Below are 17,957 nucleotides of genomic sequence, written 5' to 3'. Positions count from 1 at the left end.
CCACGACGGCCATCGCATTGCCTATTACTGTAGCTTTCTGGTTGGGGAGGGGGGGAGGGGCAGGAAGACACCCTGGTGCTGAAGTTGGGCGCCCTGTGGTGGCGCCAGAAAAGGCTCCCGCAATAAAAAGGTCTGCTTCCACACTGGTTTGTCTGGGACCACGATTTAAACGCAACAGTCCCGTCTTGTGGCTTTCTTAAATTGATCAGCTGATATTAAAATTAATTGATCAGTCGATGGTCCTGTAACTAGACAACATATCAGTCGGTCAAAACGGTTGAGGAAAATTTATAATATAATCCGAATGTGCGTATTAAGTTTTCCATCTTGTTACTTAATTACGCAATTGGTGATTAGCGGCTTTGTAATTTAGTCCTGTACTAATCCTTTGTAAAGGACTGGACTAAATAGCTAGTGAGGGTTGTCCAGATGTTATGTGTCAATGAAAAGTCTCTGTTTTACACTGTTACACACGCGCACACAAAAGCGCATAATTTAAAAAGATATGCTGCAAATTTATTAGCATTTGGGATGTGTATGTAATAGTATTTCAGTGTATAAAGAACTCGTCGGTTTGATGGTTTACATACGCTATAAATTCAGATATGATTTGGGAACTGACACAGAAAACAGTAATATTCAAACTCTTTCATTTCTGTCTTAAGAGACGAGGCGTGAGTGGCATTTGTGTGATGGTATTGTGTGCATGGTAGTTGTGTAGTAGTATTGTGTACAATGTAGTTTTTGTCGCTTTCTTCCTTGCACTAGTTAATTATAAACTCGGGTGTCTCTCGTAAGAGTCGTCATTCACACTTCCTCTAGTGTTTCGGCAGATACTTGCAGTTTCGTTTTTGCATTGTATAGCTGGAGTCGGCCCAAACATTACTTTAGTCACTTCTTTCATGGGAGACCCAGTGTCAACAGAAAGGGTCGGTCTGTTTCGCATTACAAACGAATTATTTTAAAATCGAAAGTTTACGTGGCCATTCGATAGACGGCTCCCAAATTACCCAAATCCGATATTCGTTTTATTGACATGTACTGAAATGGACAGTAAAACACGAACAATAATCAGCAACCCAACAGCAATTAAATGGCGCTGCGTGCTTGACTGCGCCAGTCAGCGCGGCAGGGAGATGCAGTCGCTGCTCGTGTACTGGTTATTCTTAGATTTGCTAACCCTGTTAACGTGTGTCGATGAACAAAATTATCACACGAAACTAATGCGGGAACGATCTATGGAACGAGCACTTAAAATTCGGCTATAAAAATAATTTTGTTTGTAACGGGAAACACACAGACGCATTTCGTCGACACTGTGCGTCACAAGAAAGACGTGATGAGCGTAATTATTTCGGCTGACTCCAGCTACACAATGCAAAAACGGAATTGCAAATATCTGCTGAAACACCAAAGAAAATGCGCCTGACTACTTTCAGGAGACTCACCTTAGTATACATACACCTTCTCAGCAAGTGCCGAAATAGCAGTATTTTTCCGTCCAGTGGCTCCAAAAGATAAGAAGACTCCATTCATCCCGGCCAAACATGCATCCTTTGTCATGGGATAACCAATGTTTGTGATTTGTCATTGCTTATATGAAGAAGAAATAACTACTTAAGGTAGGAAGGGCCCTTAAGTGTTCTATGTGAATTCGAAACTGGATTGAAATTCAGTTACCTGCTTTGATAAAGTCACGATAGCGAACATTTTAATACCTGGATGAGATTTTCACTCTGTAGCGGAGTGTGCGCTGATATGAAACTTCCTGGCAGATTAAAACTGTGTGCCGGACCGAGACTCGAACTCCGCTGCAGAGATAATATCTCATTCTGGAAACATCCCCCAGGCTGTGGCTAAGCCGTGTCTCTCCAATATCCTTTCTTTCAGGAGTGCTAGTTCTGCAAGGTTCGCAGGAGACCTTCTGTAAAGTTTGGAAGGTAGGAGACGAGGTACTGGCAGAAGTAAAGCTGTGAGGAAGGGGTGCGAGTCGTGCTTGGGTAGCTCAGTTGGTAGAGCACTTGCCCGCGAAGGGCAAAGGTCCCGAGTTAGAGTCTCAATCCAGCACACAATTTTATCTACCAGGAAGTTTCATTTTAATACCTATTGGATTCAGTAGCAACCGAGTACGTTAAACGCTCCTGCTAAATTTGATTATTTTAAATGTTTTACGAAACAAGTTCATCAGTGCAGTAAGCAAACGTAGATCACTTCTATTGTACTGTGAGCAGACAGTATCTTATGGCCTATCTACGGGGTACTGCCATTCAGTAAGATACCGTATTTGCAATTATATTCAAGAACGCAACTGATTGACGTGTCACGTTAATTTGTTTGTAATATAAAATTTAGTCATAAGTGTATTAGTCGTCTGTTGGTTTAAGCATTTCAGGCCTGTTCTCCACTTCATATATCACGATAGATATTTTCTCAAATCGTTATGGAGAAAGGTTGGAACTTTATAACGCAAACCACTATTAGATTGTTAAAAATTTAAATCACTCTTTTTGTTACCATTATTAAAGTACAATGATGACTGAATGTACGGGGAAAAAGGTCAACGAGTTGATGACAGCACTCAGATGCTTCTGACCAGCCGTTCGTTGGATGCGTGAAACATATATATTTACCTACATGTATAATAAAGAATGAGGGAGAAATGGCCTTTATGGTAAAACGTGACTAAAAGAAGGGGTAGGTTGACAGGCGCATCAATGAATAATTAATTTGATAATTTATGGAAGTGTGGGAGTTAAAAATTTTAGGAGCTAACATTTGAATACAATACGCAGGTTTAAATGGATGTAGACTGCAATATTAATTCAGAAATGAAGAAGCTTGCACAGCATAGACCAGCTTGGAAAACTGCTTCACTCTAAACTGGAGAATATAACAAATAGCAGCAAAAATAATTATTAACTGCAAAATAAAAAAATAGACACACAGACCAGGCAGATGTCAGCTATCATTGTTTCTGTAATTCTTAAGCTACGGGACAGCGAAACAGTTGCGCCGTAATCTATGAAGTCTACTACCGTTGGAACAACTCGGATGATTTCTTACATCGACAGAAAAGTGACTTAGCGAACATGCCAGACGACGTAAACAACATGGCAATTATAACTTTATAACCTTAGCCGTAGTTTGACACGTGACTAAAAGTCAGTTTTAGGTACTGCATCGGGAAAAAACTACTTAACAGTTAAAATTACGAGGCTCAAACACATTTTGATAAGAGAAAGATATTTAAGTAATAAAATGAATCGAATATCTTAAACACAGTTCTACAGCTCTAGCGGAGACCACGATACACAGTATGAAAAAAAAAGTGAGGAAAAATATTGGTATTCGTATTTCCGCCGAAACAGAGGAGTCAGTAGCTTGTTTCGCATACATAGCCGAAATGAAAAAAATCTCCCAAAACCAACAAAAATATGACAACCAATAATACTATAAAGAAATCAGATTCAAAATACGCACCAAGATGGGAGATCAGAGGAGCCAATGTACGTCGCAAATCAAAGACGATGTCTGGTATCGGAAATATCTATTGAACAAACACATTAATGGTATACATATACCCTCGCGGTATTTAGTAACCTCTGGTGGGGAAACAATATTTGTCTGCCCCCTGAAACAAACATGCTGAATAAAGCAGTGTACGCACAAAGTAGAAATTAGTTTCTAATGTAAGAAATAGTTTCAGTTGGCCTCTTCGCAGAGGATACGACCGGAAATGAACTGAAACTGTATCAAGCCGCATTGTAAAAAGAAGCAAGGCAACGTGATTAAAACAGCGCACAACAGCTTTCAATTGTCTAACATAACAGTCGCAATAGTCTGCAGTGTGAATCTTGTTACCGTTTGACAATTGGAGCGATACTAGGGTTCCAAGCGGTGAGAAAGATAGTGACGTGTGTCGTGAGGATAATGAAAGTTTCATTTATTTTTCTGTTTTGTTAACGAAATAATTGTTGTACTTTTGCGTTCCACAGCTAAGCCGCCAATAGAATCTATTACCGTAAAATACATGTACAAACTGCCGAAGTCAACTGATTCAGTGACATAAGGTACAACATATTAATGAAGTAGTTGTTTCGAATATGTGCATAACTGCAGCTTATTTCGCTGACAGCGAGAGGATATAAGTTCTAATTTCTTGCATGAAAACCATATATTTCCGTTCTCTCTTGTTGCGATGGGCACGCACATTCTTGCACTTTCCTATTTTCTGACAGACTAATATTTTTATAAACGTAATTACTTTTGCTTCAAAATCGAACATGTTGAAGATTCTTGCCGTTCGTAACTCAGATGTAGCAACAATTGTGGAACTGGTTTCCTTCCTGTTGCGAAACAGTTATATTGAATTTTGACTTTTTGTTATTATGTCTATGCTGTTTTCCCCTTCAGCTATAGGTGTGGTGACTTATGTGGTACAGTAAATAATATGGATGTTATATTCCAAACAGGTTTCATACATCCAATATTCAGTGAATTGAGCTGGACGTATAGCGATCAAATCTTCGCTTTATTGGGTAGATGTATGGTGTCTTTCTGCAAAACGTCAGGACTTGAAGTATTTCTGGGCATATTTTTTTTCTTTGTTAGGAAAGGAAAATGTTCGGTAATCTACTGTTTCGTACCCCACAGTCTCTTTAGGAAACTAAATGGTGACAAATGTGGTGTCAGTCACTGTCGATTTTTACAAATCAATATAAACGATAGTATTCGCAGCCATCTGATATCGTGCTCAGAAGTGTCACTTGCTGTCCCCTTGGCGCGCGTATGTCTGTGGGTAACAAAAATCAAACAGAGTGTAGTGACTTATGTTGGTGTATGGCCGAAAGTAAGATTGAAAGATGTTCTTAGGGTAACACTCATTTCACAACAGTTAATGCAAACTTGACGTCATTTTCACGTCACGCGCAATATTGACTTTGTGACACGAAAGCATAGACCTCGATTTACTCGCTGCAATTTAAGCTTCCTCTTTTGTGTTCAGCCTAACCATACAGGCGAAAATCGCTAAATATGTATTTCATCCTTCGTTCTCTAGCCAGGATGGAAATGAACACAGAGTATAGCAGAACATAATTCTATCAAATTTATAACAAAGTACCAGAATATTGCTACAAAAAAAAAAAAAATGCAGGTGGCGAGATGCGAACCTACATTTTGCGACTAGGTATCTCGACGATACCCACTAATCCAACATTCACTCAAGTAGTATTTGTTTCCCGTCTTCATTATCATAGCATCTCTTGAAGGTTTATATCATTGATGCGTTATTAACTGACATTTAACGATAATGGTGACATATTTGTGACAAATTTTTAGTGTCCTCTTACCTAGCAACGGCTTGCTACTAACTACAATACAAGCGCGTTGCATGTTTAAGTTGTAACAACTCATTGCTGAGAGAGCACTTTTTTATGAGGGCATTAACCGTCGATAAATCATTAAGTGACGTGTAATTATAATCATAGTAAATCATTCCAAGAATTGAGTGTTTTTATAACTGTGCGATAAGTGTGAATGAAGTCTTGTGAGAAGCTCGTACCGAACACTAACGAAAGTCGATATCAGTTCCTGCGGTCGTCGATATCGCGCGTGACGTCGAAATACTGTCACGTTTACGGGAGATGTGTGCTCCAATAAGTAACAAAAAGCTATTCAAGATCAAAAGTATTTCTGCTATACGTCAGTAAACAGATAAATAAATAAACTATCTATGATGATCCCGGTACATCATGGTGAACAAATTTTTCATGCACTGATAAATTGTAATTCTCCGTAACACATTGTTTCCACTGATACTACCAGTTGGAGAATTATTGAATACAAATCCGCTATATGTACAGAAGTAGTTTAAAAATTTGTGTAAACGAATAATAGCTGAAGGTTATTGTTAAACTTCTGTTAAGCAAATGTAGTTTGTGAGTGATTTGTGGCAGACAAGCGCCGAAGTTACGTAAATGTGAGTGTGCGGTCGGGGCCGCATAGCTGCAGTAGATTGTCTGTACAGGACACCGGTAGTAGTAGTGGTGGCTGCTCCTGCTGCAGCCTCCCCGCCGTCTCTAAAATTAGCCTGGCTGGTCCTGCCTCGCTGCCGTCAATACCTGGCGCTGCTTCACCGGTTGACCCCTGCATGCCGCGCTACGCCAAGCGACGCCCAATTACGACCAGGGAGCACTTCATAAAAAAAAGTTATAAGAAAGAAAGGAGGGAGGAAAAGTCACATCAGGTTGCTTCTCGTACGCAACTCAACCAGGCTGGAAAATCAGACTTCGTATCATCTGTGGCGCGCAGCATGAACTATGAGACGATATGCTGTAATTTAGTTTCCTCTGACTGTTGCGTGGAATTATACATATAGCCCTACTACTTACATCACTAGAGGGCTATGCTGTACTTAACTGTGATAGCCGGAGTTTGCAAAAATAGGGTGAAATGTCGGATGCACAGAATTATACAGACCATTATCGCTGACGTCCGTTTCTTGCAATACCCTTATTATTTATTCCTAGCTCAAACATTGACTCTCCTGGAGGAAAACAAGCTTTTCTCAATCAATCAACACAGATTCAGGAAAAAAATCACTTCCGCGAAACACAGGTTGCTCTATTAAATTGGAAACGCTTACCTGTTTAATATACAGGATAATTCCCTAACGATGTTATAAACTTTCAGGGATGATGGAGGAGGGAAAATGTATAGCGCTGAAACAAGGAACACTTGTCTGCAAGCGATGGTGTCGGAAGTTATCAGCGAAAATCGCAGTGATAACTGTGGCAGTGGAATGCGTGTACCAGTACCGTTGTTGGTAAGTTTGTAGAGTATACAACATCGACGACCACTAGTTATTCTTCGACGGATGCGGTTCCAATATCATGGAGCCCACCTCACTTTGGATTGAGGCTTCGTGATCTACATCAGGCATTCCCTGAAGAGCGAATAGATGGAGGTGGTCCTGTTTAGAGGCCAGCAACTTGATTTCACCCCACTTGATTTCTTCTTGTGGAGGCCATGTGAAAAGTCGCTTTTGAGACGCCTGTGGAGACTGCAGAGGATCTGAAAAAAATTCTCGCTGCCTGCGACACTATTCAAACGACACTGGAGATAATAGATCGGGTACCTACGACAGAAATTCGTGTGGCGATGCTATGCCACTGAGCGACGTTATTTTGAACAGCTGTTGCAAATGTAGCAGCTTGTGAGATTTGTGTAGGTAGGTGGAATTCCTTATTCCTGTATCGTAGATATCAGATTTTCAGTCTCTGACATAAAGTTACGTGCACCATTACTAGTCCATCAACAGGAGAAACTGTGGGCATTGGCCACTGTTCAGCGGCAGTTCTCTACGTATCAGATTTTGGAAGTTTAAGGCCCTAGTTTCAGGGCTGGACGAGGCTGAGGCAGGACTTGAGACGATTAACGCATATATCCTTCGACTCGGTCGTTTTCGGACTGAGGTCCCTTACCTCAAATTGGTACATTTGCTCTTCTCCATCATCCGCGAAAGGTTGTATCATCATCACAGAATCGCCCTGTAGTTCTTAGGTTCAGCGTCTATTGAAAATTCAGTTAACGTATTGCTTTATTCATACATCTAGCAAACAACAGATGCAGGTGAAAAGGTACGTTATGTCTAACTAGATTTTCATAAGGCTTTCCACACTGCGGCACACTTTAGACTATTAATCAAGATACAGAATATCTTCACAAATACGTAATTTGGACGAGGAATATTTGACTAATAGAACGCGGTCTATACACTATAAAGGACGGCGTCATCTCCACTGTTTGCAGTTTACATTAAGGATTTATCGAAGATGATTAGCAGCACTGCTGATTATACCTTGGTGTACAGTGAAGTATCATCTGTGGACGGTGATAAGGAATTGTAGAGTGACTTGGAAAAAATTTCCACTTAGTGTAACATATCAGCTCTCTTCAAATGTGGATGAATATAACATGCGAGATGTGATAAAAAAGTAAGGGGAATTTTTTAATTTCGCCGGTTTTATACATCAGTTTTAAATTTTTTTATCTTTTCGGTGCACATGTTCCTAATATATGTTGACGTTTTCATCTGTTTTGAATATTTAGTGTATAGTTAGTAGTCGGAAACGTTATGCTTGGTTTCGAGTACTGGGCGAATTTTTACTTTCGAAAAAGATGGATCACAGAATCTGCATTAAATTTTACTTGAAAAAATGGAATAAAGTGCAGTGCCACATTCGAAAAGTTGACTGTAGTTTCTGGCGAATCTTAGTAAGACAAGAGGTTTCACGCGGTATAAACGTTTCAAAGAAAGTCGAGATGACGTTGAAGACGACGACCACCATGGACGCGCCCTATCGCATCAATTACTGACGACAGTGTGGGAGAAGTAAAAAAATGGTCCTGGAAAATCTCCGAATCACGATTAGAGAAGTTGCTGACGATGTCGCCATACTCTTTGACTGATACCAAGCAATTTCTTCGGCGTGAAACGTGTAGCAGTAAAGTTGGTTCCAAAATCGTTGAATTTCAACCGAAAACGACGTGGCTTAGACATCATTCAGGAACTGCTGAATGAAGTCAACGATCCAAAATTTCCAGATGAGGTTATAAAAGGCGACGAAACATGGGTACAGTTGCATGACTTTGAGACCAATGCCCAATCGTCCCAATGAAAACTGCCTGAAGAGCCAAGACCGAAAAAAAATCGAGAAGTTCGATCACATGAGAAGGTTCTTCTCGCTGTTTTCTTCGATTAAAATGGGACATTGCATCATGCGTTCCTGCCTTACAGCCGTACGGTTAATAAGGAATACTACCTGGAAGTTAAGTGCTGTTTGCGTGAAACGAACCGAAGAAAACGACCGAACTGTGGCAAAACCACTCGTGGAAAATGCATGCGGCCATACCTCAACGCTTGTTCGTGATTTTTTTTTTTAAGGCAAAATCAAAACCGTTATTTTCCTTCGGCCGCTGCATTCGCTGGACGTAGCCCCCTGTGGCTTCTTTCTGTTCCCGAGGCTGAAGAGAATCATGAAAGGTCGTTTTGCCACTATTTAATACTGACACAGTATACTGAAGGAACTGAACACTGAGAACGAGAAGTGAGTTCCAGAAGTGCTTTCAAGATTGGAAAAAGCACTGGTACAATAGTGTTATATCTGAGGAGGTGATTACTTTGAAGGGGACATAGTTGATGTTGATGAATAAATAAGAACCTTTAAGAAAAACACACATTCCCGTTACTTTTTTTATTACACCTCATATGTCAACAACAAGGAGAGAGAATCCGATAGTAGCTTATTACAAGAATTGTGACGAACATCTTGAGCACATAAAACCAGTATTAGATGTTAGATTTTTTGCTGGAAGGGTTCTGGAAAATTAAAATGCACCTTTAAAGGAAATAGCATACAAACACACTAACGCGACCAAATCAAGAATTTTGTTTCAGTATTTGACCCCCGAAGAAATTCTTAGAAGAAAGGAGACGTAATTCCCACGAAACCTCGTTGGGTAAATTTATAGAAGCTATATTCCAAGAAAACTGTGGAACCACCATGCTGCCACCATCGTGTATCTCACGCTAGATGTCATAATTAGAAAGATTATGGAACGTTCAGGGCCATATAAACAGTAGTTCTTCCATCGGATGAAATGCAGGAAATACATCGGTAACATCGGTACTATGTACACTCCTCCATGCACTGTGCAATGGTTTGCGAAGTAGTATATACATACGTAGTCTAGTTAACTGTGTACTAGCTGTACACCCTGCCTCTCTAATGAATATGCTGTTGTACTCTCTTATCTACAGCATGAACCATCTGTCCGTTCTCAGGTGATCAATAGACAGAAGTGTCACACGCTATCAGCCAGAGCGTGGTTTCGATTTTCTGTGTGAAATTAAGTAGCTGTTTGTAGATCAGACTGGCATTTCCAGTCTGCAACTGATGTGGAAATTTAGTGTCTGATTGAAACTGAGCTTTTAACGAGGACTCGAACCCACTTAGCGCTGTTCACTTTACCAAGTGTGCTAGTGCAGTGAGAAAAGTGTCTATGGAATTTTGAAAACAAGGAGAAAGAGGTATTGGTTCCTAGTTCTTTACTGGCACCATCGACCATTCTTCTTGTATCTGCTTAGATTGACAGAAAAATTTACGCGACAGAGGTATAGCTAACTCTTTATTCTCCCACCGAAGACAGGACGCTGTAGTAGAGCCAGATTGTTACTGAACAACAGCGTGCTTCAAATCCCTTTCCGACCGCTCTAGTTTCAGAAGGTCGTCAAGAATGGCTCAGGAATACCACAAAAAAAGGTTTAACCACCTCCCCAAAATTCTTGTCAAACTGAGCTGTTACTCCTTGCATCACACTCATTCGACCTAGATCCCTTCCTGTAAGTATCGCAAAAAAGTGGAAAAATAGAATGCACCAACAGCTATTATCCGTTCCATTCCCAGAGAGGACCACACAGTTAAATCTTACATAATGTATCATAGAGGAGCGAAACAGCATCTTCCAAGTGGTCCATCGATATTTACAGGTATGAACAGTGAACCGCTGGCTGACAGGAGTTTTCGCCAGTCGGATGAGTCTTTAACACTGAGCACTGAACACACTGTTCTCTGTTTAAATTCAAGAGGCGAAACCATTGAGGGAGTGGGGATAGCAGTACAATACGCTCTAATTGGTTTTACGAGGACTAGCAGTACAAACATACCATTCATAGCGCTTCCGGCACGTGACTATCTGAAAATAAAGTAGCATGACATTAGGTCTCGAAAATCTCAAGTTCTAGTAATTAGGAATTAGGTTTAATGTAGGATGCTATTCAGCTTTCTCGTCTGAAAGCTTGCCGCCTGATCGGCAACAGAAAACATTCCAACTATTCACAAGCTGTCAACAACACATTTGACAAGACCGCAGGTAGAAGCGACAGAGAACAGGGAGCTGAGTAAAACCAGACAGACACGGAAAGACCCCCCCACGACGCAAAAATGACAAAGACTACCTTTCCCGACCGGAAGCGGGAACGTCTGAAGGAACCAGCGTTCCTTTTCAGTTACCCGTTCGCGTAGCCATAGTTAATCGATCTAAGTTCACAATATTAGTGCTTGGTGAAATACTGATAATTTGTAGCGTGCAAATTTCCGATGTGAAGGCTGCGATAGATTGTTGCTACTACTGTTCATAAATAAAGTGCTTGACACATGTACCACTCAAATTTTCAGACTAATACTTTTAAAATGTTTCTCCCGTGTAGTAACCTAAGTAGTGATGTTAATAAACTATTATTGTTAGATTAAAACGCTCACGGAAGAAGTAAATTAAAATGGATGTGACGGAATGTAATATTCATGGGGGGGAGGGGGGGTGGTGGTGGTGGTGGTGGTGGTGGTGGTGGTGGTGGTGGTGGTGGTGGTGGTGGTGGACGACGACGACAACCCGTCAGACCCCTCCCCCAGGTCTTCATTTGTACTTGAATAGGCTACCTTAGCCAGCCGAACGGTTCTAGACGCATCAGTCTGGAACCGCACGACTGCTATGGTCGCAGGTTCGAATCCTGCCTCGGGGCATGGATGTCTGTTATGTCCTTCGGTTAGTTAGGTTCAAGTAGTTATAAGTTCTAGGGGACTGATGACCTCAGATGTTAAGTCCCATAGTGCTCAGAGCCGTTTGAACCATTAAAAAAAAGAGAGAGGGGCTACCAAGGGTAATCGAAAAATACTGACTAGCTAATATATTTTGACTGATTAACAGATCATACACCTCTTTTGTTGTGAGTTTACTTCACTACAAATTGCAACTTGAACTGTATGAGAAACAGAATATGCATTAAACATTTCACTCTAGCTACAGCATGATTCATTCCACAGAGTAAAAGGAGGTTGCTGATAATTGGCATCTGCACATTTATGTCAGGCGAATGTTGAGTACATTCATTAGTGTGTGAAAGAACTGACATCTACATCTACATCTACATACATTCTCTGCGAGCCACCGTATGGTGCATGGCGGAGGGTACTGCAACTAGTCTTCTCCTTTCCTTTCCTTTCCTTTCCTTTCCTTTCCTTTCCTTTCCTTTCCTTTCCTTTCCTTTCCTTTCCTTTCCTTTCCTTTCCTTTCCTTTCCTTTCCTTTCCTGTTCCAGTTACAGGTAGAGTGAGGGAAATCCGTAAGTTATTAACATAGCATGATTCTGAAATATCGCCTCATTACTGGTGGTAAAATAAATCTAATCATAATAGCTTTTTCAGTGACTCAAAATGGATGGAAAATCCATCCAAATAGGACAGCTCATTGGTAATTAATTGTATCTTCATAAGCACTTCCGGTTAGAACTGAGGAAATGTGGAAATAATATGAAATCAGCTCCCACCAGCTGAGCAAAAGCAGATGCAATTAATTGTTCATAACTAATCTCAAAAACTAGGACATCTTGCCCTACTTGGATGGATTTTTGCTTGACTGTATGTAAAATTGCTTCCATTGACTGAGAAGGCACACATGCTGAAAAATCCTTATTTCATACTTTATAATAGAAAAAATACATCTAATACATCAACACACAGAATGCACAGCTAGAATGTGTCTTCATTAGTATCAGTATTCTACTGAATGGAATAAATGAGGTAGGGATATGCATTTTGCAAACCAACATACATACATATTTAGTACTAGGTGAAGGTAACAAGTATGCACATGATTAATAACTCCCTAGGAATAATTGCTCACAATGTTGTTTTCAGTGATGTGGCTGTTAGAACATCAGATGAGTATTGAAAAACACACAAAAAAAATCCAGCTTTGATTAGGAAAGAGAGCTTTGGAATCATTACATAATGGCTAATTTTGTATGTGACTATTGGCTTTGTCACAATTCTGATACTAACCAGCTAAGTTTGCATGCAAGGTAATAAACTTATTCAGTTTTGAACATGGGTATGTGGTTTCCATAGGTATGTCAGAATAGCTGGAGTTCAACAATAAAACAGAATCAGTCTTGTTAATGGGCAAATGGTGTTCAAATTCTGTAATGCACCTTTCCAAAAGGGCAAAAATGTAATGTAGAAGAGTTAAAAACTGAAGTTTGGTTAATTGTTGACACTGTTTTACAAAAGGGATTTGCAGCTTAACTTTGGACAGACTGGGCAATACATTTCCTGTTAAGCCACTAACAAATGACTTCATAATTCTGGTTCATCACTCAAGTAAGTAAACATGCATTTCGACAGCTTCCAGCACCAAAATTGACACACATGCTAGTATAGCAGGTATGTTTATGATAGCTGCAAGTTTTGTAATTTTAATATTCTTTTAGTACTCTGCTCTAGATTGCTTCCGTAGTGAGAAATGTGTAAGCACTTTGAACTTAAATGCATTGCATTTGATCTGTACCTCTTCTTGGAGAATATGCTTATATACATTGAGGAACATAGTCAAGTATTAAATTTGATATAATCAAAGAGCATGAACTCAGATTCACATAGTACTTATTTTAACATTTGAACTGTTAACGAAACTGTCTCACTTCTTGTTCTGTAGAGTCTGTGTGAATTAGGGGCTTATATCAATGTATGCCAGATAAGCACCAGAAATGCAAACACTAAAATAGACACTTCATAGATATTTGAAAAAACTGTTAAATATAAAAAAAGAAAAAGAAGTCAGCAGTTTTGTGAGTTCATTTCAAAATCTGTAGGCACATATTTAAACTAAATTCCAAGAAAATTATTACTGCTTTTCAGATGAAACTTGTCGATCAGATGAGTTTACATGTGGAAACTCAAAGTGCATTCAACAACGGTGGGTCTGTGATAGAGATGATGATTGTGGAGACGGATCAGATGAAAAGGACTGTCCAAAAACAACCTGCGCTCCAGAGACAGAATTCAATTGCTCTGATAACAACATGTGTATTACCGCCAGGTGGCAGTGTGATGGTGATCTTGACTGCCAAGATGGCTCCGATGAACAGGTATATCTTCTTTAGTAACATATACATCACTTTGTTACTCTTTCTCTATTGTAACTACCCAGATAAAATGAACCTCATTTTGTAAAGAGGCACAAATTACATTTGAAGTTAAGTTATTTCTTTATGTTCAGAGGTTAGATGACAGGACCTCTCAAACGTTTACATGGTTTCAGGAAATGGTTTTCCAAGATGCCAGTGAAAATTTAATGAGTGATAGAACTTCAGAGCCCCTGTATAGGTAACAAGAAATACCCAAACAAGCCACACTCAATTTTCATGGTTGCACACTGCCATTATAACAAAATTATCAATTACATTACTTTTACTGCAGAACTTACACTGCACCGTAATATTCCAGTTCATACTTTCAACCCAGTCCTTTCATTACAATGAAATATGCCTAACAAAATGTTAAATTTTGCTTGCCCAATACATATTTTAAAACTGTTCCTTTGATACAATGACAAACTTTGTCAGTGAATCATCTATATATATTTCTGGGGCCATAGTGACTAAAATGCTAAGTTATAACTTTGCTGTTACTGTTCTTCACTTGTTCATGCATTCACTCGCATATTGTGTTTCATAAATCCCATCATAAAGCCTTCTGGGATGTGAAACAAGGCAGCAGTGTGACATTAGTAAAGTTTATTAACATCATTTTCTTTCTGCTGGTAACTTACTCAAACTCATGGATATGGAAATAACTTCTAGATTACTGTATATATGTATATGAGTATTAGGAGGCAAGTAGTTGCTTTAAAAGTCACTGCTCCTCCTCTGTAATTCCAAAGAGATTGTACTTTATGTAATACAACATTAATAATTAAGCATAATTTTATATTAAAATTATTTCATGATCTGTTTATATGTTAATGATAAAGATAAAAAAATAAGAAATATAGGATTTTTAGAGTTCATATAGTAATATTTCTTAATACTCAAACAGGGTTGCACGTCAACTGGCCCCATCTCACACTGCTTACCTCGTGAATTTGAGTGCCTTGATCGAATGACCTGTATCCATCAGTCTTGGGTGTGTGATGGAGACAGAGACTGCCCAGATGGCAGCGATGAGGATGTGTCACGTTGTCATAACATGACGTGCAGGCCAGATCAATTTCAGTGCCGCAATCGTATCTGCATCCCAGGACATTTGCACTGTTCAGGTCATGCAGAGTGCAGTGATGGAAGTGATGAGGAGAACTGCAGTGAGTACTTCATGAGCAGCATGACTCACTTGTGTATATTGTGTGTAGGCGTATTATCAGTACTTAGTTTAATATACGAAAGTTGTGCATTAGGGAAGAGAGAATATTAAAGTCAATTCACATTATGGTGGGATTTACAGATAATTTGTTTCTGGGTAGTTGTAAATGTAATTTATTGCCATAGTTTCCCAAGTTTCTGGTCTACATGTTGGCAGCAGTTTTATTATTTTGTCTAGATACTTACATACATTATTTGCATCTCTCCTTAAAGCATCACCTGTGCCAAAGTGTGATCCAAAGACGGAGTTTGAATGTGGAGGCGGTATGTGCATACCTTTATCGTCTGTGTGTGATAAGAAGCCCGACTGTCCAAACTGGGAAGATGAACCTCAAGAAAAATGTGGCAAGAATGAATGTGCTGTAAATAATGGTGGCTGCTCACAGAAGTGTGTTGATACGCCTGCTGGTTACTACTGTGACTGTCTTCCAGGGTTCAAGCTTGTTGATAATCATACTTGTGATGGTATGTATTACTTCAATAATATTAAACTAAATTAATTGGAAAATTACACAAATTCAAAAGGAATCCATGGCTACAATAATTAGTTTTGCAATTTTTTTCTCCCACAAGGATGTGGTATACACTTTGAATTTTCTCCCTGTTTAAATTTATAATTATCTTTCAGATGTAAATGAATGTGAGATACCAGGGGCATGTTCACAAGAATGTATAAACGAGAAAGGAACTTTCAAATGTCAATGCGTTGAGGGTTATTTAAGAGATCCAAGAGATCCAACAAGATGTAAAGCGATGGAAGGTCATGCATCGCTGCTGTTTGCTCGTCGCCACGATATTAGGAAAATATCATTGGACCATCATGAGATGACAGCAATTGTTAATGACACAAAAAGTGCCACTGCACTGGATTTTGTGTTCCGGACAGGGATGATATTCTGGAGTGATGTAAGCGACCAAAAGATTTACAAGTAAGTTCTGCAGCTGAATCTTACTGTTATGTTAAGGGTTCAACATAACCACTAGCTAGATAACGTTTTCTTGATTCTTGTAACTTTTATTTATATTACTTGAATTAAGCATCTCGATTTGTTTTTAAACTTATTGTATTGTATTTTGTGTAACTTGATACATTATGGTTTAGTGTACAAAAGCAAAACTGATTCCCTGTTGATGATTTTGATCTTAACACTGAGTTCAGAGTAAAAATGACAGTGATAAGTCTAAGCCAATACAAAATGGAGCATAAGAAATGGAGAGAGAAAACTACTGTTTAAGGCTTGTGGAGATGATGGAAACTTTGTTTCTATGATAGACAAGAAAGTACATAATGAAGTAAAACTGTTGCCTTGCAGACACGTGGTTTTGAAAAAGTGCTAAGAGCAGTATAATGTTGTTGATAGTGAGGAAGATCTTTAAATAAAACAGTCCAAAATCCCACACAAAATGAAATTTTATTCCAAGGAATAAGCTTACAAGGCTAACAAAAGGAAAGCGCAACTTACCAACTTAACTTCTTGTTCATTACCTAAATTGTTTTACTTACAGTATCCTTATTGCCAAAAATTAAGACTGGATGCCTAGATGTCTACAAGTAGATGCACATACTGCATATCACACAGTCTCCATTTAGTGTGTGATAACGTAATAGACCACAGACAGCTATAAATTTTTTAAAGCAGTAGATTTAAATCAAAGGAAAATTCATTTGGGAAAAACCAATAAATTATGCGACAGAACTGCTGGGAGCTTATGGTACTACTGTAGATCTTTGCTTGGTTGGAGAGAGAGGTTGATTAGGGAAGGTTGAAAAGGAAGGTCAGGCCCCTGAGACCCCATGATGAGATAGATGCACGTGAAATGAGGTCAAGGGTAGGACCTTCCTTTTTAACCTTCCCCAACCTATACCTCTTTCCTCCCTAAGAAAACAACTATTAGTTCTGAAACCTAGGATAGTACATCACTTTTACTTCCATGTGTATCCATCAGAGAAGTACAGAATGTTTCAACTGAAGGTAATATGACCAGCGATTCTGTCCTATAATGTCTTCTTTGTGGGTAATGAGCGTGCTTTAATTTTTTTTTTGGGGCATATGTTAAATATTTGCAGTAATGTAATATTAGTACTATATTACTTTTCAGGGCACCTATTGATGAAGGAAGTGAGCGGACTGTCGTAATAAAAGATCAGTTAACAACATCTGACGGTCTGGCAGTGGATTGGATTTACAATCACATTTATTGGACTGACACTGGGAAAAATACTATAGAGTTGGCAAATTTTGAAGGAAATATGCGTAAAATTCTAATAAAAGATGAGCTGGAGGAACCTAGAGCTATTGCTGTAAATCCCTTGGATGGGTAAGTAAAAATAAACCAGTTTACAGTATATCTCTTGAAGAGACTTAGTCATATAAATTTTGTTGTTCATACCAAGTGAGGCAGCACAGTAGACCTTGTCTTCTAAGAGCTGTGTTTCAAATCCTGGTCTCTGATTTTCCATGGCTTCCCAAAATTACTTAAAATTAATACTGTGGCAGTTCATCTGAAAAAGATGCAGCTAATTTCCTTCCTCAGTCTGAGTTTTGCTGCATCTCTAATTATCTAATTGTCAAAAGACCAATAAACCTTAGTTCTCCGCCTCCCTTTTTTTCTTTATTTTTTATAGTTTGTGATGTCCTTCTGCATTAATAAGGTTACACTTGTCACCAAACACTAAATTTTTGGAAAGCTTTATTACTAGA

The 17,957-nt window shown here is 39.1% G+C and overlaps 1 protein-coding gene across 8 annotated transcripts in view; it reads left to right on the top strand.

Moving 5' to 3' along the window:
- LOC126267419 (very low-density lipoprotein receptor) overlaps positions 1-17,957 on the top strand; it is a 568,113-nt gene that overhangs the window by 541,587 nt on the left and 8,569 nt on the right. For all 8 annotated transcript variants that reach the window (XM_049972661.1, XM_049972659.1, XM_049972662.1 and 5 more), the window contains 5 exons: positions 13,757-13,986; positions 14,936-15,197; positions 15,469-15,720; positions 15,884-16,184; positions 17,356-17,574. In XM_049972661.1, coding sequence (XP_049828618.1) covers positions 13,757-13,986; positions 14,936-15,197; positions 15,469-15,720; positions 15,884-16,184; positions 17,356-17,574 — 1,264 coding nt within the window. The remainder of the gene's footprint in view (positions 1-13,756; positions 13,987-14,935; positions 15,198-15,468; positions 15,721-15,883; positions 16,185-17,355; positions 17,575-17,957) is intronic.

The sequence above is a fragment of the Schistocerca gregaria genome, chromosome 4 (assembly GCF_023897955.1).
Source record: "Schistocerca gregaria isolate iqSchGreg1 chromosome 4, iqSchGreg1.2, whole genome shotgun sequence".
In the NCBI taxonomy this organism is placed as follows: Eukaryota; Metazoa; Arthropoda; class Insecta; order Orthoptera; family Acrididae; genus Schistocerca; species Schistocerca gregaria.
The sequence above is the reverse complement of the archived record's forward strand: the minus strand, read 5'-3'. Positions and strand labels throughout refer to the sequence as shown.